At 35.5% G+C, this 23,272-nt stretch overlaps 1 protein-coding gene and 2 long non-coding RNA genes across 3 annotated transcripts in view; 2 read left to right on the forward strand and 1 right to left on the reverse strand.

Moving 5' to 3' along the window:
- Positions 1-23,272, forward strand: part of LOC135071447 (uncharacterized) — a 67,134-nt gene that overhangs the window by 20,009 nt on the left and 23,853 nt on the right. The window lies entirely within an intron of this gene.
- On the reverse strand, positions 7,119-9,953 carry LOC135088509 (uncharacterized). Its single transcript, XM_063983339.1, has 3 exons — positions 9,898-9,953; positions 9,408-9,593; positions 7,119-8,858 (listed from the first exon to the last, which is right to left on the reverse strand). Coding segments are annotated over exons 1-3 (543 nt in total). The 5' UTR covers positions 9,900-9,953; the 3' UTR covers positions 7,119-8,503.
- On the forward strand, positions 11,041-12,352 carry LOC135088510 (uncharacterized). The gene is made up of 3 exons (XR_010261049.1): positions 11,041-11,123; positions 11,498-11,577; positions 11,679-12,352. It is a non-coding gene; the product is annotated as an uncharacterized LOC135088510 (long non-coding RNA).

Here is a 23,272-nt window from a genome sequence, read left to right on the forward strand (position 1 = left end):
AAGGAGATTGAAATCGAAAGATGCTGGAAAAGGAGAAAAAATTGCATCATGGATAGTAAAAAATGCTATGAAGGCAAAAATCAGAACAGGCAGTGGCATGAAATCATTTAAGAAAGGTGTGAAAAAAATACAGTCCCTATTGAAAAAAATGAAATCCAAGGATCAAAACTCTGTTATAAAATATGCTTATGCAGTTGCAAAGAAACTGTTTAGTAAAAAGAAAGGAATACGTTTGCCACGTATCATTCCTCTTCCAAAGTGTGGAGGACTTTTACCACTTATTCCCATATTTGCGGGATTGTCAGCTTTAGGTTCACTAGCTGGAGGAGCAGCAGGTATAGCAAAAGCTGTGAATGATTCTAAAGCTGCACAGAAGAGTCTTCAGGAATCTGAAAGACATAACAGAATGATGGAAGCGGTGGCTCTTGGAAAAGGATTATATATTAAACCTCATAAAAAAGGAGCAGGGTTATATCTTAACCCATCAAAAAACTGATTAAGCGGCTACCTAGACGTGCGCTCACTAACCTCGATATTTTGGAACATGCTAATGACATTCCTTACTTTCGCGGTGTTTACATGAGAGATACGTTACCTTTGAAACCTAGAAAAATAGAATGTGGAATATTAAATTTGGATAGCAACATAAATCCAGGTACGCATTGGGTAGCCTTTGTAAAGCAAAACAATTACGTAGAATATTATGATAGTTTTGGTAATTTAAAACCACCGTTAGAATTAATGAAATATATGTATGCCTTGCCTATAAACTACAATTATGTAAGACATCAAGCTTACGGCACTACTAATTGTGGTCATTTGTGTCTAAAATTTTTAAGAAATTATTGGAAAAAGCATTTAAATAGCAAACGAAATAAATAAATGTGTTAGTATAAAAATGTCTTTCACTGTATCTTTAACTGGAAGTGGAGCCTCTTTAACAACAAATTATTCACCAAGTTTGGAACTTCGAGGAGAATATGAATGCGGTCTTTTGTATTTCTCAACTTTTAACTCTATTCCTAATATCGATAAACGAAACAATAAGTTTCATTATGGTGAAAATGAAATCATCGAAATTCCTGAAGGATCTTATGAGCTTCAGGATATTTGTGATTATTTAAAAGACAATATGAAGAACACTGTATTAAAACTAACTTGCAATAACAATACATTGAAGACAAACCTTTTTTGCTCCAAAGATGTTCATTTTAATAAAAGTGAATCAATTGGTAAAATACTAGGTTTTGGAATGGAGACAATACAAGCTAATATAAGTACTGATTCACAGTACCCTGTTAGCATTCTATCAACAACCATTGTGAGAATCGAATGCGACGTAGTTAGTGGTTCCTTTGTAAACGGGAAAGCCAGTCACATTATTTATGAATTTGTGCCTAATGTTCCACCTGGTTATCGAATAATTGAGATACCTAAAAACTTAATTTATTTTCCTGTTAATCAAAATTCTATAAGTGCTATCAATATACGGTTGTTGGACGCTGACAATAAAGAGATAAATTTACGAGGTGAAGAAGTCCAGCTGTATTTACATTTCAGAAAAAAATGATAAATTTCAATAAAAACCCCCCTCAGTCGTATACCCAAGCCATTCCTCGAAGATCATCTCGCAAAAGCACACCGTTTCAACTAAAAAAGAAGCTTACCAAGACCAATAAAGAATTTCTAAGGCTAATCGGGTTGATAAAATGAATATTCTAAATATATCTCAACAAACATCATACGACAACAGCATTGAAAGTTTCGAATATCATTCATACAAACCGTACGTGACAAGTTTCAACAAGAATGATGAAATAAGAATTCCTATTAATCAACAAGATCTATACGTATTGCCTTCACTTAGTAGTTTGTATATCGAGGGGAAAGTGAATGTTTATAACACCACAACTAAAGCAAAAATATCTGAGGTACATTTCATTAATAATCCGGCATTGTTCCTATTTCAAGATATTCGGTATGAATTGAATGGAGTAGAAATAGATAAAATAAAAAATGCAGGTATAACTACAACAATAAAATCTTATCTATCGCTAAATGAAAATGAATCAAAATATGCACGAGTTTGGGGTTGGTCAACTATGGGAACCAATAATACTGGAGGTGGGGCGTTTTCCTTATCCATTCCGCTAAACAAGATATTAGGATTCGCAGAAGACTATGAAAAAATAATCATGAACTGTAAACACGAGTTAGTGTTACTTAGAAGCAATACGAATCTTAATTCTATCAAATTAAATACAGGAGAAGTTGTAGATGACATTATAATTAGTAAAATTATTTGGAGAGTGCCACATATCAAAGTGTCAGATCGAGAAAGAATAAATTTATTAAAGCATTTAGAGAAAGATCGTGCTATTCCTCTAGCATTTCGTAATTGGGATCTGTATGAATACCCATTACTTCCTCAAACACGTAAGCATACTTGGTCTATCAAAACTGCATCCCAAACAGAGAAACCGCGATTTGTTGTAATAGCCTTACAAACCAACCGCAAACACAACAGTCAATTGTCAATGGCAGAGTTTGATCATTGTCATGTACGTGATGTAAGAGTCTTTTTAAATTCGTCGTATTATCCCTATGAAGGGTTGAACATCAGTTTCTCAGATGACAAGTTCACTTTATTATACGAACAATATACAAGATTTCAGCAGTCGTATCACGGACGTCGTTCAGAGCCGTTGCTGAGTTTAAAAGAATTTAGAGACGTTGCCCCTTTATTCGTTATTGACTGTTCACGACAACACGAAACACTGAAAGGATCTATTGATGTGAGAGTCGAAATTGAGACAGACCAAGAAATTCCAGATAAGACAGCTGCATACTGCCTGATTTTAAACGATTGTTTATACGAATATAAGCCTTTGAGTAACATTGTAAAGAAACTATCATGAATAATTATAATACAGTAATCGTTGATTTGCAAGGGTTTAAGGACAGCAATAATAAATTCTTGGTTAAAGAAATGGCAGTAGCTAATGTAGAGTATACCTATGTGTTTTTAATAAAGCCCCCGTATCCGTTTTCTGCACTGAGTGATGAAGAAAAGAAATGTGTTCGTTGGATCGAAAGAAATAGAGGCTATTTATGGAGTGAGGGCTACATAGACTACAGAGAATTTCATAGAATGATGACTGGTTTTTTGAAAAATAAAAAAATTATAGTCAAAGGGGAAGAAAAAGTAAAATGGATGCAAGAGTTGTGTAATAATAATAATAGTGTTATTGATATAACTCGTAAGGGTACTCCTAATTTGAATAGTCTTAATGAACTATATTGTAAAGATAAAATTTTATTTAATTGTTTTTATCATGACAAGTATTGTGCGTTACGAAATGTTTTAAGTTTAAAGAAATGGTGTGTAGATAACAATGTGTTTAATTAATAAATATTCACTTTACTGTAATAAATAATTGAAATATGGAATTAAACTTTGTGTTTATTTTTATACCTAAATATGTATTCCTAGGGAACTGAGTAAAAACATCGTTTTTGCATAATAATTTATTTCATTACATTTACAACTATATTAAAAAACATAATCAATTAAAAGTTAGAACCAGTTAACTTTTTTGATATCTTCTTAATTACACATTCTGTCATATCCATTATTTCGTCCACTGCGTCATGGACTACGTATTGGGCACTAAGTAACACGCACTCGCTGTCAGCATCTGACGTAGATGATGATGAGTTCGAATTTGCTCGGTCACGCTCGCAGACCAGGTCCACCACCTTTATCTGGATCATTTTGAAGCCTTTCTGTTCGTTACACACCACAAAAGATTTTGGAGTTATCCGCTTATTATTTTTTGGAGAAACTCGTTTTTTACGTTTTTGATCAATTTGCGTCGATTCCACCCCAAATAAATCTTTGTATTGCTGAGTGAACTGTTGTAACGGGTCTTGAGCGTATTGAGGAAAATCATCATATACGTCAGTCATTTTCTGTAAGAGAATAAATTGTAATAAAGTTGCTTTAACTAATAATTAGGTAAATAGTTAACCACACAATAAAACACTTAAAAATACTAAAATACTACATACCTGATTGATAATTAATTATTTCCCACTCACAAGGTAGGTCTTTCGTTGCGGTCTCGCAGTTTGGAACTGATGTGTGACATCAGTTGCAGCGCGCTAAAATATACATCATCACAATTTTCGTACACAATGTATTGAGTTTTTGCACGACTTTGAATGTCCACTTCATCGTTTGACACTTCCACTGCTTCCATAATTTCAATTTTAATTACGTGCTTGGGGACTCTACTATCGATTGAAAGAACGTAGCTGGCTTGTGGTGAGGTAAGATGACTGTGACTACGTTGAGCCATTTTAACTTTTAACCCAAACAAGTTTGAACGCAACAAAGTCGAATTGATAACTAAATAAAATCTATTGGTTGCTTATATCAAATAGGTAACATGAGACGCACCGGCTATGCCACGTGCTATTAATTAACTTCATGTCCAAACCTGTAAAAGTTTCCTCAGCGTTGCAAAATAAATGTAGTAAATTGATTCCTAACGTGTGATCGATGTCATATTACGATCTCACCGTTTCTATGCGATGATTAATATCACACTTTAAAACATGTCTAAACATGATCTTATTGAGTTAATGTGAACCAATGTCTTTACGTATAAGAAATAAAACCCAAGTAAATAATTTGTCATCATTTATTTATAGGTAGGTACCTTATTAATTAATTACATTTATTTGAAACTTAATATTATCTTAATTAGCTTAGGTTATCTATTATAATAAAGAAAATCGTACAACTAAGGAAAGTATTATAATTTAATTTTAATTACCTAATTCTTGGTTCAATGTTATGCTTAGTTAAATGTTTAGAATGGATGTATGCCCCCAAGCTCTTGTTGACACCTTGTCAGCCGAAACAAAACGTTTATCATCATTACTGGATAGCGCTACTTTGTTGAGACTGCGAGTAAAAATGTTGTGTTTGATTGACTTAAATAAAATATTTGTTTTCCGCACTATATTGCCGTGATACAAAGTTTTTTTATAGTCTGATATTTGTATATCGCGAACAACACTCTTCTTTACTCCCTTTGCTTTTTTAATTGTAGTATTAATGGTCTTTACACAATACAACTTTGAACGTAATCCAACAAACTCTGTTATAATGTTTCCTCCCATTTCGTCTTTGAAAAGTCCAGGAATCTTTTTATTTAGAAGCGGTAAGCCATATACATTTTCTTTGAAAAAATTGCTTGTGTCGAAATAATGTAAGAAGGTTTCTTTTAAATCTTTGTAAAAGTTTTCGGTTTCAATTTGGTAAACGAAACTATCCGTATCCGTGTAACACATTTGTAATTTGTTTTTATACGATGGTTCAAAAACTGAATAATGAAAGTCATACATGTGGCTTTTAGATAACTCTAACACCGTAAACCCTATGTATATTGGCTTATCCAAAATCACCCGTTCAGGTTTTGTTTGTATTGCGACTAAATTTTCAGTGAAAATTGAAACACTGTGAAAACTAGAGCTTGCAATTAATTTATTGGCAGTTATTTTCTTTTTTGTTACATTATTGTGGTCACTCCATTCGTTAACTAAATGTACATTAACTCTTTTTTCGCTGTTTTCTAAGGTTTTACCAAAAATGCTGTTATTGAGCAACTTAAAAAAGTCTTGTTCAAATGTAGATTGAGCCTGTTGTCTTAAACTCGTATTTAGATCGATATATTGTTTTAAGTAAGGACTTTGTTGAAACGTTATGACTCGATGTATTTTTTTTAATATCAGCCCATGTTTCAAACATGTTTTCAAGTGAACATAGTGGATGACGTAGAAGTACTTGTCGTAAAGATTAGGCACGAGCTTAAAAGTCTTACCCCCCGGTGGAATGCATTTCTCAGGACAAAATGGTAAATCATTGTGCCTGTCATGTAACTCTTTCGGATAGCTTAAGTCAACCTCAAGAATGAAACCATACTCTGCATCAGCAGGAACATTAACAATATCGAGACATTCAATTTCTGTCTGGTTTAAAAATCTAAAATTCGACAGCGGTAGAGATTGACACATACTGAATCCGTATAAGTTATTGCAATCTATGTAAACTACAAAGGTATCTGGTTTTAAGGGATCGTATTCGTTCATGTATTTGTTATTGGCGTTGGCATGCCTGTGCGAACACATGCATACTCCTCCTCTGATGCCTGATTGAATCATACGCACTATGGCAAGGTCATCTATGAGCTCCAACTCGACTCCAGTTTTGTAAAGCATTGCATCGAATGATAAACTAGGAGCGGTTACATAGAAAGCAGGATCTAATTGATAATGAAATTTGCAAGTTTTTCTAAACTTTTCAAAAATATCAGTTAACAAGAGAACGTCTGTTTTCAAATACAATTTAGTGTATTGACCCAGATTTTTGATGTTAAATTGTGACCAAACTGATTGAGCATGTTCATAATCTTCATCAGTAATATGCTCATTTGTAAGGGAGCTGTAAAACTCTTTTTTTTCTGGTAAACATCGCTCTTTAAACCGATCCCAGTTATCCATGTATTCGTAGGGATATATACCTTTGCGAGTAAGTAAATTAAATTGGGTAGGTATTGGAAAATGCGTGCGTAAATGATCAAACTCTTCTTTTTTAATAGTTTTTGCTAATTTATCTAAGCTAGTGCCAAGAAATTTTAATGAATCTACGAAGCGCAATTGCATAAATTCTTGATCAGAAATCGGAACAAATTTCGTAAATGACACATAATTTTCTTTAGTTTTAGGTATAATCTTAATATTTCCAGGCATTTCACCTAATTGTTTTATGAACAAATGACAGTCATAACCTGCCAAGTTGTGGAAAAATACAGGAATAAACTTAGGTATTTTGTATTGTAAATTACAATATCTGTGGGCTGCACCACGATATAATCCTGTTATGTGGCAGTGATCGCGCACTTTGTCTGAAAATAAAAAGTTATCACATATATGACAGCGAGTGGCTTGCAAAAATTCGGATGCATCTTTTTCGGTAAAAATCATAGGCAAATTTTTAGATAAGATTGCATGAATGTCACGAACATCACGGTAAAGAGATTATATAAATTTTGAAACACAGTCAGAACCGAGATATGATACATACCGATTATAGCTAGTGTTTACAGTACAGACTATATTGTACGCAAACGCTGAGGGTATATGGTGCTGCAGCGTTTTTGTATTTTGCGTATCAGATTTGTCTTTGTGCACTTCTAAAATTGTCTCAAAATCTGCATAAATGACGAATGGAACATTTTGTTTACGGTCATAATTATTAAATTTTATGACGGTCCCCTTTTCAGGTAATACAGTGACGATCCCGCTACATAAATGATTTTCTAGTTCATCAAAAGTAGTAAAAAACACTAAGCATGTATCACAGAAATAAATTTTACCATGATGAGCTGTTATTTGATTTCTGACAAGCCGCGACAAGTCCTTGATAAGACAATAATGTGACGTCGCGTCATTTTCTAACATTAGCAAATGAATAGTTTTTTTGTTTTTGGTATTTTCAGATTTATATACGGGGCCAATAATGGTTTTAGAATTTTTTAGACCATAAATGATAAAACTTAACTTAGGATTGTTTTTCTCAAAAATCCTAATATCTGAGAATGTGACGGGATAAGATATCCCATTGATATTTAGAACATCTTTAAAATTGGGATAAGACGAGACTCGTTCAGGATGATTTCGAGCAGGGTAAAGAGCTGCTGTTACGCTCCATAAAAAGCAACACTGGTCTTTATTTTGAATATTTATACATGCTTTCTTATTTTGAATAAATTTAGGTAATTTTAAATAAGATGACCCACCTAATGGTTGGTACTTATTGACATTTATTTCTAAATGTGAATTACTTAAAAAAGCCCAACCACTATCGCTTTCCTCAAACTCTTCCATTTTCTTTTTCAATATACTCACTAGTTTAGAAAATAAACTATCAAAATCATAGTTGTGGTAAAGTATAAAATTCTTTGTAACAAAAGATTTCATTTCCTGCATATTATTTTTGAATAACAGGAAAATGCTAAATAATTCAAAATTCACTTTGATGCAAGTATGTACTCTTAAAGCATCATCTAAAAGTGATTTTATTTTGTTATGAATAGAATTAAAGAAAATATCTATAGAAGTTTGGTCAAGTTCACTTGCAACTAATCGGTAAGAAATGATTCGAGAGCGAAATGCAGAACCTACGATTTCCACACCATCACTGTGTGGTTGGGTGGAGTTCTTTTGTTTGTGCAAGCGACTCCGCAAGTGTCCTACCCAAGAGGTTGAACCTATGGACACGTTACAAATAGTACAGAAAGGCATTTTAGAACCAAGAATTAGTTAATAAACAATAAAGTCTCTATACCTACCTACTAGAAATAATGTTGAATAATTCGAATGTAAAAAATAATATTAAAACTGTGTAATAAGTATGTTTATTTACAAGTAAAAATTATTTAATGTTTATTTTATTACTGTAATAAGTCGGTTCGCACTCTTCAAAAATTACGTAAGCGCTACTTATAAACCTTTGTAGAGCCTCCCACTCCTGGGATTGTTCACCGCATTGGAGTTTTACCGCTGCAAGCGCTTTCTTGTAACGCTCCTCGGGTGGAACGTTCTTAACATCGTCGGTGTTGTAGACTTTCAAATCTATGTAGAACTCGCCGCTGGTGACTGCAGTCCGACGACACTGGCCCGAAGACACCCGCGATGTAAAGCTCGATGCGATGCTACGAGTTGTCTCCTTCGCACTTGCCCGCTCGTCCTTATTAATGATTGAAAACAAACTCTTCGTTTTCTTTGGTCTGTGAACAATAGACATTTATTTAAGTAATGATTATTTTATTCAATAGAATATATTTTTTGTTAGTTTTATTTATTTAAAGGTTTTATTGCACACACACAAACACATAAGAATGCTCTGTACAAAAAAGTTGTCAAAAGATCAGCTGTTGTACTTTAATCAATTAGGTACTATTTTACTTTAATTCGCTTAGATTTTTATGTAAGTACTCGTAAAAACTCATTGTAAATTAAAAATTTTCCTTTTAGGGAATATTAAAATTAAGTGCTTGTAGAATAATTATGAGGGAGTTTGGTAATATTATTACTAAAATCTTACTATTACTAATATTATTAATGCAAAGTTTGTGTGGATGTCTGGCTGTGAGGATGTTTGTTACTCTTTCATGCAAAACCACTGAACAGATTTTGATGAAACTTTACAGTATTATTGTTTATAACCCAGAATAACATAATATAGGCTATAATTTATGGCGATCTGTGATATACTAAATTTTACGCGGGTGAAGCCGCAGCCAAAAGCTAGTTAGATTATAAAGGTGGAAATTTACCTAGTTAGGGCTTCAACGTTCGCAACGGAATGGGCGGCAGGCTTTCGCTTCCTCGGCTTAGGCGCAGGCGTAGAAGCGGTTGAGGTCGACGCGCTGGTTTTGGACTTGCTCTTGCTCGAGCGCGGTGGTGGCACCACCTCTAATGGGGCCACGTCTTCAATGCTGGATGCGTACTCAGAATCCGACCTATAAAATATTAATCATCATTAGTCTATCTTCCTAATAATCATGACCACTGTCTAATTACGGTAATGACACATTTAAGTACACTACCAAATACAAAGATACATACTATGCTAGCTAGATATATTGATGGTTGCGGGATTCGAACCCGCGACCAATTAGCTTAACAAAACACATCGCGGTTCTCTACACAAATACTAAAGTAAAGAAAACATGTAAAGAAATACTCAGTAAAGAAAACATTACTTGAAAATTATTTGTCAGAACAAACTAAGTATAAAATAAATGTATAACAGTACTTACTCACATTTTGCACAATCGGGAGCTTGTTTCTTGCTATTCACAAAGAATCTCACAAAGTAATTAATTTTTTGCGGTGAAATTCTGTATTTATGTGATCAATAATAAATTGTCAGCAAAAATTAAGCTAATTAGTTAAAACTAAAGTAACAATAAAATGATATACAAATTTGGACCGTATTTTTATGTTCGATAAGCACAGAAAAAAAAATCACTAGCAAGTAGGTATTACCTTTTGAATTAAAATATTACCCATACTTTGATGTTACGTTTAAAGGAAATATGATTGTGTTACACTATGTTGCAGTAAAAGTGAAATCAGAATCTAAAGTATGTAGGTTAATTTCTTAAATGGCTAGTCAAATACTAATTATGTAGTATTCCAAGTACCGAATTTCCATCATTCTATTTGTAAAGAGTTAAATTGTAATAAGCTACATTGATTTGAGTCTGCTTCCAACAGAAAACTAATAAACCAACTAATTTTACTCACGATTTTATTCGATTTTATTTTTCCTCACAATGTTTACATCTTTTTTACAATGCATTGTCATTTAGAAAAAAATTGACTTACTTTATAAAGGTAGATTTAACGGTAGAAGCATTATGTATCAGTCACCATTGAGTCACATAGAAAGATAAAAATAATTATTAGTTTCAACTTGCAATGCAACACGAAGTAAACAATAAAAATCTAAAGTTACATGTCGTGCACACACATTCAAAGCATTTAATGCTGAATCTGCAAGTAAGCTGTGTGAGACCAGGAGCTGAGATGTTTAAATCGATGTTTTATTGAACATTTGAATAAAATGTATTTTATTTTCAGATTGGTTAAATATTGATATACATTTTCATTAAATATGAAATAAATGATTTAAAAGATTATTTTATTTTTGCAATATTAGAAAGAGTAAGTACTTATAGTAGTATAGTAGTAAATGTACAATAAATAAATGTCTAATAGTCATAAATGTACAATAATGCAAAATGTCAAAAATTCGAAACAAAACTTTAAAACCATTTTAAAATGAACAGGTTTACAGATAAATATATAAAACTCTTACTCTTGGACTATAAATTGCAGCTCGTACATTCCCACGATCCACGCGATGCAACGTACAGTGTGACATTAGATTTCATCGAGTGCAAGTTCGTCATGTACGTAATAATTAAAAAGTATAAGTGCACATTTTAAAAACTCTGTGAAACCAGTGCAGTATTTCCTAAAATGTAAGTGTAATTATATATTTCATATACTTTTAAGTTTATAGGATAACTTTCGGATCATGATTTTCGTTTAACTTGCGAGAGAGATTACTATTTTTTTGATACCTCTTTAAGATCATCACTCGCTTGCTGTTCCCAAGCTATCTGGGGTCAGTGCAGTATTTTTTCTTTTCTATACGTGGTTAAATTATGAATAAATAAACCATTTTTTCATTGATTTATAAAGAAAACTTTCTTCGCTTTGATTATAGTGTTACTCAAAATATTTAATATATATCACAAATAAAAATCTTTAAATACTAAAATCAATAGATAATTGTTTGCTAATATTTATTACAGATTTTATTGACGATTAAAAAAAGTTCTCTTTATTTCAGGAGTACCTACTGCTCAGCAAGACAATTAAATATCTACAATAATAAGCAGAAAACGTCGTTATAGATCTTGGTTAAAACAGGTAACCTTTTTATTTATTAATAACGTTGCAATATTGTTAGAAGTTTCGGTTCTGTATTTAAACTGTTCACAATTTATTTAAAGCATTATTTATTTTTTCAGATCCCCAGTGACATGATTTAATTAATAAACTAATTAAATCGTGGATAAGAAACTTCGACGAGAAGAAGAATTGATTTATATCATCAATAATCGTAGTAAAAAAGGTCTTAATTTATTTCAATTTATAATAAATTATGGTTGTGGTTGTTTTATTTGAATAAAAAATCTCAAGGTATGGTGTTACATAAAGGTGATGGTATGGTTGTGCTAAAAACGGTAAAGGTAAAAGGGTAAGTAATGGTAAACGGTAATAAAAGGTAATAGTAATCAGGTACCTAAGAAAGAACATTCAGAGATAGAATCTTGACATAGCTCTTCAGCTGTGTATGTTAGGTAGGAGGACATTCAGTGAGAGAATCTTACCATGGGTCTTGAGCTGAATGTGTTAGGCAGAACAAACGGTAAGAGAATCTTACCATGGGTCTCTGAAGATACTTACCTCGGGTCTTCAACCGTTTGTGTTAGGAAGGACATTCAGTAAGATAATCTTACCATGGGTATTAAGCTGAATGTGTTAGGCGATACATTCAACAAAGGAATCTTACCATGGGTCCTGAGTTGTCTGTGTCATATTAGGCAGGACGTTCGGTGAGAGAATCTTACCACGGGTCTCTCTGAAGATACTTACCTCGGGTCTTCAGCCGTTTGTGTTAGGAAGGACATTCAGTAAGATAATCTTACCATGGGTATTAAGCTGAATGTGTTAGGCGATACATTCAACAAAGGAATCTTACCATGGGTCCTGAGTTGTCTGTGTCATATTAGGCAGAACGTTCGGTGAGAGAATCTTACCACGGGTCTCTCTGAAGATACTTACCTCGGGTCTTCAGCCGTTTGTGTTAGGAAGGACATTCAGTAAGATAATCTTACCATGGGTATTAAGCTGAATGTGTTAGGCGATACATTCAACAAAGGAATCTTACCATGGGTCCTGAGTTGTCTGTGTCATATTAGGCAGGACGTTCGGTGAGAGAATCTTACCACGGGTCTCTCTGAAGATACTTACCTCGGGTCTTCAGCCGTTTGTGTTAGGAAGGACTTTCAGTAAGATAATCTTACCATGGGTATTAAGCTGAATGTGTTAGGCGATACATTCAACAAAGGAATCTTACCATGGGTCCTGAGTTGTCTGTGTCATATTAGGCAGAACGTTCGGTGAGAGAATCTTACCACGGGTCTCTCTGAAGATACTTACCTCGGGTCTTCAGCCGTTTGTGTTAGGAAGGACATTCAGTAAGATAATCTTACCATGGGTATTAAGCTGAATGTGTTAGGCGATACATTCAACAAAGGAATCTTACCATGGGTCCTGAGTTGTCTGTGTCATATTAGGCAGAACGTTCGGTGAGAGAATCTTACCACGGGTCTCTCTGAAGATACTTACCTCGGGTCTTCAGCCGTTTGTGTTAGGAAGGACATTCAGTAAGATAATCTTACCATGGGTATTAAGCTGAATGTGTTAGGCGATACATTCAACAAAGGAATCTTACCATGGGTCCTGAGTTGTCTGTGTCATATTAGGCAGAACGTTCGGTGAGAGAATCTTACCACGGGTCTCTCTGAAGATACTTACCTCGGGTCTTCAGCCGTTTGTGTTAGGAAGGACATTCAGTAAGATAATCTTACCATGGGTATTAAGCTGAATGTGTTAGGCGATACATTCAGCAAAGGAATCTTACCATGGGTCCTGAGTTGTCTGTATCATATTAGGCAGAACGTTCGGTGAGAGAATCTTACCACGGGTCTCTCTGAAGTTACTTACCACGGGGCTTCAACCGAATGTTTTGATCAAGATACTTATTTAAATGTATTCAACACTCCGTTCGTAGTGTATTATTGGGCATTCTGTCAAACCAGAGTGAGCGCAGCGAACGGTCGGAAGCGAAGCGGACGACTGGGGGACAGAATGCCCAATAATACACTACTTACCGCATATTTTGAAATTCGCCACTACTCGCAACGGAATCAAGTAAGTAATTTGATTTAATACGTCATAAATTGTAAACCGCTACGTTTGTACGGCGGAACCCTCGGTGTGCGAGCCCGACTCGCACTTGGCCGGTTTTTGTATGGAGTTTGACAGATTTTTGACATTTGTTACAGTTGAAATAAGATGGTGCAACCCACCCTAAGAAGAGACAAGTCAAGAGAATGGATGGCAATAAAAACAGCACCTCAAAAACAGAGTTAGCAACTACACACTACATAACTCTACTTATATGATAGAATTTTTTAAACCTTTCGTCTATCATGTCTATTCTAGAAATAGTCTTGATTTAAATAATTTGGCTGTACTGTAGCATTCTTCTTTTTTTCGTGTCGACAACAAACCTACACAGTGTCAGCTCAAAACTCCGCCACAAGAGTGGCGTTGTCAGCAGCACTGTAGCATTAATAGGTGCCAAGGGATCTATGATGCTTAAAGTGGTGCTACAAGGTCGAATATTGTTAACTTTTGTATAAATAACGTAATTTTGGCTTAAGTGGTCTCAAAAGCGCGTCTGAAACGACCGCAAACCAAAACTTATATTCATTTAAGTACTTAAAATGCTAAAATTATAATTTTGTGTCGGATCTAGTTTTAATGTAGTGTCTTTACGTTGGTAATGAGGTCTGTTTGGTGTTCGTTTAAAATGCTTTAAATGTTTAACAGAAGGATACAACCCTTGTGGCTAGAGTGAGCAAACATTTTCTTGTTTAATAAAAATTTATAGATCTTGACAATGACTCAAGGTGGATCTACACAACAACGAAATCTTTTGAAAAACAAGTAAATTTTTACATCATTTGATTGGACGGTACATAGAAAATATTTTCAATTCGATAGCTTTAATGCTACACTCTTTTAGCAAGAATTTCTAAAGCAAAATATTATAAGCTCTTCCAGCTAACGTCTCCTCATCTCAAGTCTTACATCCATTTTGTTTTGCTCTCAAGAATTAAAGATGCTAATGAAGAGACCCTTTAATCCGGTCCCTGGGGTTCCGTGAAGTAGTTAAGAACTTGAGGATTTACCCTTGAGTCGCTGTCTGTAGTATTTTGTCATTAGAATAAGCCGTTAAGGTAAGCCAATAAGGCAATTAATTATTTTGTATCTACGATTTCGAATTTAAGAAGAGAAGCCTTGAAGAGATCTTGTTCTATACAGATATTGTATACTAATATTATAAAGCCGAAGAGTTTGTTTTATTGAACGCGCTAATCTCAGGAACTACTTACTGGTCCGATTAAAAAAAATATTTTTATGTTGGATAGCCCATTTATCGATCAAGGCGTTGAGCTATATGGGTGAATATCCCAAGCACGTTTTTTACGCGGCGGAGCTGAGAATCGATGGGAGAAATGTACCTAGAGCAATGATTTTTTTTCTGTATATAGTTTAAACAGCGTTTTACACGATAGCAAATCTTCAGGACAATAGGTAGTTATTTTATGTGCTGAAAAATTTTTCAAACACCCAAAATCTAATAGCGGTGGCGTGTCCTCCTGACTCCATTTCTACTCATAAATTGTGTTATTCCTTCTTTCTCGGGGATTCTAGTAATTTAAGAATAATATAGTCATAAAATACATTAAACTAATAATAAAATAAGTAATACATTTAGATGCCACTTTTATCAAAAAAGATTTTGTAAAGCTTACGTTTTTATTTTCCACGTCATTATTTTTAAAGGTTATTCTTAAATCTTCTTTGAGTTGGCTTTGTCTGTTGTAGAATGAGACGTTAAAAGTTGGGAGATTTTATAGCAATAATTTTACGGAAGTAAGATTGTTAAGCTGTAAATAAAAACGTGTTTTTATGGTCCTAATGAAACTCAGAAACTCATAAAGGGTCTTGTTACGTAATACAGTGTTCATTTTTGCTTTCTTTAAAATAATTTTGGTATTATGTAGGTAAGACTTGTTATTTCAGCAGTAGAGGCCAAATTAATGTAGTTTGGTATTTATAACCAAAATAAAGGCAGTTATTGATACACCCATATGTGATGATAGCGAAACTGCCAACCCGCATATTTTGACTAAGGTGTTTGTGAAATTAGGGCGAGTAGAGTGAGAAGCTTCTTTATGGCTCTACATGAGATTTGATAACTTTTTTACAGTGCGAACAATACAGGATGTTAGGTAAATGGGTATATGAGCCGACACTAGCCATTCATACAAAATAAATACCTATTATAAAATCTGATTTGTATGAAAATTATAATTTATTTATTTATTTATTTATTTATTTATTTATATTAGGAAGACCAGGGTTTACATAATTGATTATTTTACAGTTAATAACACTTGATAACCACTTATAGGTCCCCACAGATAGAATTGTGGTGGATATTTAAAGAAATTATAAAAACAGATAAAATTTATACGATACACGATACACCTAATGTTGTAACAAAGAGATAGCAATTTTACCATATTAGAGTTCCCGTTACCTCATATTTATAATAAACAACATGATAAAAAAAAAAAAAACTTACATGATAGGCTTGAAAAAACGCTCGCTCAGCAGCCGCCTAAGCGCTGGTATGCTAGTATAGAATAAATCAATATCTAGTTCCTTACTCAGTCTGTTAAATCTGTCGCCAGCACGCCATATAAAGCTATTCTGTCTATAGTTAGTGGTCGCCTTCGGAAGAAAAATAAGTGGATTAAATCTCATGGGCCTTAGAGGCGCCCTCAGAGATATTTTGGCTAGTAGGTGTGGGCAGTCAATTACACCTGTGGCAATCTTTTGCAAATATGTGACGTCCGCTATCTCGCGCCTCAGTTCCAAAGGAAGAAGGTGGTGTTTTCTGCAGAGGGGTAGGTATTCTGAGGAATTATAAGATTCTTTCATGCGAAAGCAGAGAAATTTCACAAACTTCCTCTGAATACTCTCCAGTCGAGATATGTACACCTGATATCTAGGGTTCCAAACCTGTGACGCATATTCTAAGTGGCTACGGACAAAGGTGCAGTACAAAATCTTCAGTGTTTTAGCCTTAGTAAAGCCAACAGAGCTACGCATCACAAATCCGAGGGCCTGACAGGCTTTGGTTGCGATATTATCGATATGAGAGTCAAATAATAGCTTCATGTCATGCGTTACACCGAGATCTTTAATACTGGTTTTGCGTTCAAGTGAAGTCCCTTTGAGTGTATATGTGGACAAATGAATGGCTTGTTTACGGGAAAAAGTGACCGCAAAACATTTAGAGGGATTAAGATCAAGTTGGTTGCAAAAGCAGTAATATTCCAAGCGCAACAGATCGGCCTGGAGAGCATCAGCATCTTCTTTTGACGAAATTGTAGTAAAAATTTTCATATCGTCAGCGAAGCAAAGAAGACGAGATGAGTGGAGGCACGAGTTTATGTCATTTACGAAGATTAAAAATAATAAAGGGCCCAGTAGCGATCCTTGGGGCACACCACTGGGTATGGGCACCCAACTGGATATATAGTTGCTGACTACCACAGCCTGAGTACGATTTGAGATATATGAGGTTAACCACCTGAGTAAATCACCTCTAATGCCGATTTTTTGTAATTTCGATAAAAGGATACCGTGGTTTATACGATCAAAACATTTGCTGTAATCTGTATATATAACATCGATCTGTTTCCCGTTGTCCATTGCCTCGGTAATATAGTCATTAAGAACGACCAAATTCGATACTGTCGATCGTCCCCTCAGAAAGCCGTGTTGATAATCACTAAATGCGGTCTTAAGTGAAGCATAGATTTGGTCGTACACTATTTTTTCAAATACCTTTGAAATTATACAGAGTTTAGAGATCGGCCTGTAATTTAAGACGTCAACCTTGGACCCCTTTTTATGAACTGGTGTGATGAAAGCTGATTTCCAAATCCCAGGCACTGAGCACTCGAGGAGAGATTTTTGAAAGATGAGACAAATTGGTAAAGATAATGCCTCGGCACAGTTAATTAAGATCGGTGCGGACAGAAGATCAGGGCCAGCCGATTTGGAGGGATCCAGTTTTGAGAGTAGCTTCTGAACTACGGTTTGGTCGATCTCTATTGAGGAGACATCGCACGCACTACCGCCAGATAGGTCATTTGGGGACATTACATGTTGGTCTAGCGGTGACAAAGGAATGTTGGGGTCTAAAAAAGTAGATTTGAAATAATCCGAGAATGCATTACAGATATTTTCACCTGTGTCGACCATGGCATCCTCATACTTCATGCTGCTGGGCATGGAGTTACAGTTGCGGCGCGACTTAATGTAAGACCAAAAATGTTTGGGATTGGTTCTAATAGAATCTTCTACAGATGAAATGTAATTATTATAACAAAGCGATTCGATGGTTTTTACTCTTTTACATAATACTTTATAGGATTCAAGGTCGCATCTGTTTTTATAAATTTTGTATTTTTGTTGATACTTGCGCTTTTCTTTAATGGCTTTAATTAGTGATGGGGAGTACCATTTAGGGTTTGAGTTGCTATAGACCAACTTGTGAGGGATATATTTATCCCGTAGGGCATTTAGAATCGAGTAAAAAGAACTAACTGCACTCTCAAGCGACACATCCAGAAACTTACCAGACCAATCAATGCCAGATATCTCCTCATTCATGGAATCATAATCAGCTTTATCATACCTGTAGCGTATTGATGGCGATGTCTTAAGAGGGTCATAGGCTGAAAAACATAAAGAAACCGTCAAGGCGCTGTGGTGGGGATCTATAGGTACCAAGGGGTCGTCACATTCACTAACTATTACTTCTTCATTCGACAATACTAAGTCTAGAATTCTTCCGTACGAATTAATAATACCATTATATTGTCGGAGGTGACACGTATTGAGTTCGTCGATTAATAGTTGTTCATCCGGAGTACGATAGTTGTTAGGGGAAAAAGAACCTATGGCATCGGGGAGCCAAGCTATACCACTAAGATTAAAATCACCAATAATAAGAAAAGTGTCGAACGGGTGAGCTAAAATAATGTCACTTAATTTAGTTAAAAAATTAGATAGTTGCAGAGAGAAGGTGTTGCCACGGTTTTGATTACACAAATATAATACACATAGGTGAATTCTATTAACTTTTTTGGTATTTTTACATTTAACCGTTAATGTTATCCACAAATCCTCAGCGGAGGACTGGAATTGCTGTTGTGTAACAACAGATAACTCTTTACGCGTTGCCACCAACACACCACCGCCGCGACCCTGTCCCGTAAGGGCATAGTCCCGGTCCCGCCTCCAGACCACATACCTACTATCGAATAACTCCGTGTCAGATACACTATGCACTAACCAGGTCTCAGTAAGAACGACTACGTCATACGATTGTAAAAGTAGGTTACGAGAAAAAGATATAGTTTTAGATCTTAGTCCGCGCACATTCTGATAGTAAAGTGATAGTTGACGTTCCCTATTTAAATTAGCACTGTTATTCATTACAGAATGCCGATTGATAGCAATTGCTTAGTAGCCATATAGAAACATAGCACCACAACATTAGATTAATATAATCTAAGACCACAACGAATAAAACACAGCCCAATGGCGAGCGAATATTTCTAACCCGGCAGACGCGCGAGCGCAAGCGATCCGGAGTAGTAATGAGAACGACGGCGTACGCAGGTAGAAGCGATATGCAAATTAGGCGCAGTGTTGTAGCAAAAAATGTGACAGTGCGACGGAACGGAAAGCGACAACATGATCTATAGACAGTGGGCGTGAGCGAGAGAAGTATAGGCATGGCGACACGCAGTCTAAGCAGAAACAACCCGTTGCGTAAAGTTGAATTGGTGTAGACTAGATAACAAAAGAGAGGTGTTCGGGTACGACTGCGGCCACTGGGCAAAGCAGAGGTTGCAAACCTATTAACAATTGTGTCTGACTTTAAATTAATTAGATTTTGAGACAAGCTAAAGAATATTGTGTCGTTAAATATTAAAAATTGTACAGTAAAAATGATAATTAATTCAACAGTCCAAACAGTTAAGTAAGTTAAACTATGTATGAAGTAGATTAAGAAAGTTTGTTTAAATCATTTTCGGTGTTAATAATCTTAACGTGTGACATGTCGTTCTTTCTTACGTGAATCTTTCCATACTTGACCCAGATATAACGGTAGTCTTTAGCCTTGAGTACAGACTTCGTTTTAGTCAGGAGTTTTTTGTAATCTGAGGTTAGGTGGTCATTGATAAAAACACGTCCAGTGCCGGCGAAGCCTAGATCCTCCACAGATATTGTCTTCAGGGCTCGTGCTGCAGCCACGAATTCTTCCTTTATGTATCGATTGATAAAACACACAATTATTGACCTATCTTTCGAGTCATGTATGGGGATCCGTGACACATAATTTATTTGCGACTTCGGGACAGCGTAATTGATGACCTTGCTGATGGATTCCACAACAGAAAACAGGTTTTCTCCCTTCCTTTGTGGAACTCCTTTAATCTCGATGTTATTGAGGCGGGCCCACTGCTCTCGCGCTGAGGAATCATTCTTGACCTGGTTTAAGACTTCTTGGGTCGTCGTGACAGTTTCCCGTATGTTTACTACTTCAGGAAGCCTCGATTCCACACTGGTCAGTCGGGCAGAGAAATCATCCAGTTTCGCGCTATTGAATTCACAGGATGCTCTGAGATCTGCAATCTCGGTTTTTATTGTCTTGACATCTTCGAGGAGAGTAGGAAGCGAAGAGAGCTGCAACTTAATGCCCCGGATCTCATTCAGAATGACTTCCAGCGATGCCGATTCAGGTGAGGGAGCCGGTGAAGGGCTGGGTGAGGGATTCCTGCAGGCGGGACATTTCCAGGCCGCTCGTCTGTCAGACCGCAATTTGCGATAGGCTGTTTCCGAAATGTTGGCACAGGTGAAATCCAGGTGCCTCTTGCATGATCCACACTGCGCTCCATCATTGAAACTCGAGTTGCACATCGCGCACTTCATGGTTGATTTTAGAGTGAAACGAGAGCACAAAGTTAACAAAAAAGGTTGACAACTACTGGGGTGACTGTTGAGCCGGTGTACGTGTTCCGACAACGAGTGTTCGAGCGGTACTGATTAATATAATTAATTAAAAAGATATCAAATTTCTGACTTCACCATACCATTTACGAGTATATGCCCATGTTAACATGGGCTAGTGTTGGCTCATATAACCCATTTACCTAACACCCGGTATATGGTCTAGTATTGGCAATATTTTACATGAAAGTGTTTTATCGTCTAGTGTTTTCTGAAGAATCGATCCTGATTCTTCAGAAAACACTAGACGATAAATAAATATACATTACTTATCACCCAATCACTCGTTTATTTCCACACAACAGTTTTCGGCGTCGCCACATGACTGCGTCTCTTAGAACCGTTCTACAGCCACTATGCGGCTTGATTGACTCCGATAAATCAGTTGGCCGTCCGCCAATGTACCCAGTATTGACTTGAGGTAGACAACGCGTCTGTTATACAGCCATTATTTATTGTTCGAATAAATACGGAGTTATAAGCCGTTCAGTTTCATACAGAGCTTTGTTTTATTATCGAAACTACAAGTATTCATCAGTCCATAGCAGTCCACTGCTGGACAAATGCTTCCTCTAATAAGTGCTATTTTACCATGGCTTGTAACTTCTAGCTTTTGCCAACGTCCTTTCACAAGTCACTTCACTTAGCTGGACTAGCCTCCAAGTTGTCTTACACTACACAAAATTGCAAATTAAAAATTAACAATAATGCTATCGCATGCAAGTGTTACCGTATTATTCATATTGATTTTCATTGCCAGTTTGCGTATAGCCCATATTGAATGTAATTACTGGAAACCTTAAAAATCTATACTAATATTATAAATGCGAAAGTAAATCTGTCTGTCTGTCTGTCTGTCTGTCACGCTTTCACGTAAACCACAGAACCGATTTTGATGAAATTTGGCAATGAGATAGTTTGAGTCCCGAGAAAGGCCATAGGATAGTTTTTATCCCGGTTTTTGAAACAGGGACGCGCGCCATAGAGTTTTTCTCTGACAGACAAAATTCTACGTGGGCGAAGCCGCGGGCGGAAAGCTAGTACTCCATATTTTAAAGTAATCGTTAAAAAATTGAGGTTCCGACGTTTATATAAAATACACGAACTCTCCTATTAACTCTACGTTCCTAATACTGGTACACCTCTCGCAAGCCACTAGGATTAAAACTTATAGCTCCATTGTTCACGCTAAAGTTCCACTTAGTTTATTGGATACCTACCTTCTAAGCTTAGGGTTCCTTAGCAATTAGGTCTCTTACAGGTATCTAAACGATATACAGATAGGACCGTTATTGAAATGATTGAAAATGAAAACTAATTGTAACGAAACTACAAAAATCAAGATAGAAAAGCCATGTTATTATTTGTATTAAAAAGCAAAAGACAATTTTTTATCCACAACGAGAAAGCTCTAATAATGAAATGAAAAGAGTAATTGGAGAAAAAGAAACTTATATTTTTGCTTTAGGCGTGGGAAGCACTTTTCAAGATAATAATGATAGGAACAATTACATAGAAATATTATATAAAACATAAAATAACTGATCATAAAACAAAGGTTTGACGTTTTGGTAGATTTAAAATCACAGTAACTCGAACTCGAGAGATAGTGTCAGGGGTCTCCTTAGTAGATTCCAGGACAGTTGAGAAACCATGACCACTGAGGGCAACTGAGTCACTGGACTCCACCCTACCCATTACAAAGAACAGTGCAAACGGACACAGGAGTGGATTATTGTAGTTCCCTACAGATTGCCGCTGGGACCACGGATATAAGAGAAAAAAAAAAAAGTAACTCGATTAACGAGTTGGTAATTTCGAGCCGACTAATGTTTTGAATCAGCAAGCGCATTTTCACATAAACACGTTAGATTCAAATCCGAATCATTAATCTATTTCACGGCAATCGGAATGAGTGATTGCGAATTAATCGTATCACTCTGATCAATAATTCGGTATTCAGATGATGAGGACTCGATTTTGAAATGGCATTGACACTCCCAAAAATCTAGGACTAAAAGTGTTCCTAGATTTTAAACTGTATTATATTATTCAAGGTAATGTCTCGTTTTCTACCTGAGAATACTTAAAGACTTGAAAACTACACTCAGATTGTCACCCATATTAGTAGCTTTGGAGTGAATATGATTTGAGTTGTAATTAAGTATAGTTCGTATATCTAGACGCAATACTTATACATATAAACGAGTGGTCTGTTAAAACGATTGACACGATTACAATGTTGGGATCACAGGTACCTAGATATAATAAATACTCCACAATACATACGAGTATGTGTAAGGTTATGTAAGGCAACAGATTAGATGAACGGCTGTGCTACATATTTTGACATATTAAGTGTAGTTTGTTGGTTAGGGTTTGTAGATTTAGGGCGAGTAGAGTTAGAAGCTTGACTCTACATGAGATCTAATAACTTTTTCACATTGCACGCCTAAATCGGGACCATTATTTTGCTAAGACTTGGCAATATTTTATTTATTTTATTGTTAGGAAAACAAACAGCATTCTATAACACACATACGAGTTACCAATTAAACTTCACATTTGCCAAATTTACATGAAATTATTATTGTTGGGATCGTAA

This window comes from Ostrinia nubilalis, chromosome 4 (assembly GCF_963855985.1).
Source record: "Ostrinia nubilalis chromosome 4, ilOstNubi1.1, whole genome shotgun sequence".
NCBI lineage: Eukaryota > Metazoa > Arthropoda > Insecta > Lepidoptera > Crambidae > Ostrinia > Ostrinia nubilalis.

Bases quoted from the DNA above. Each gene is read 5' to 3' on its own strand.
- LOC135088509 (XM_063983339.1), bottom strand. The intron at 8,859-9,407 runs GTAAATTTCCAC...TATTGTTCACAG, and splicing joins AACGTTGAAGCCCTAACTAG to ACCAAAGAAAACGAAGAGTT.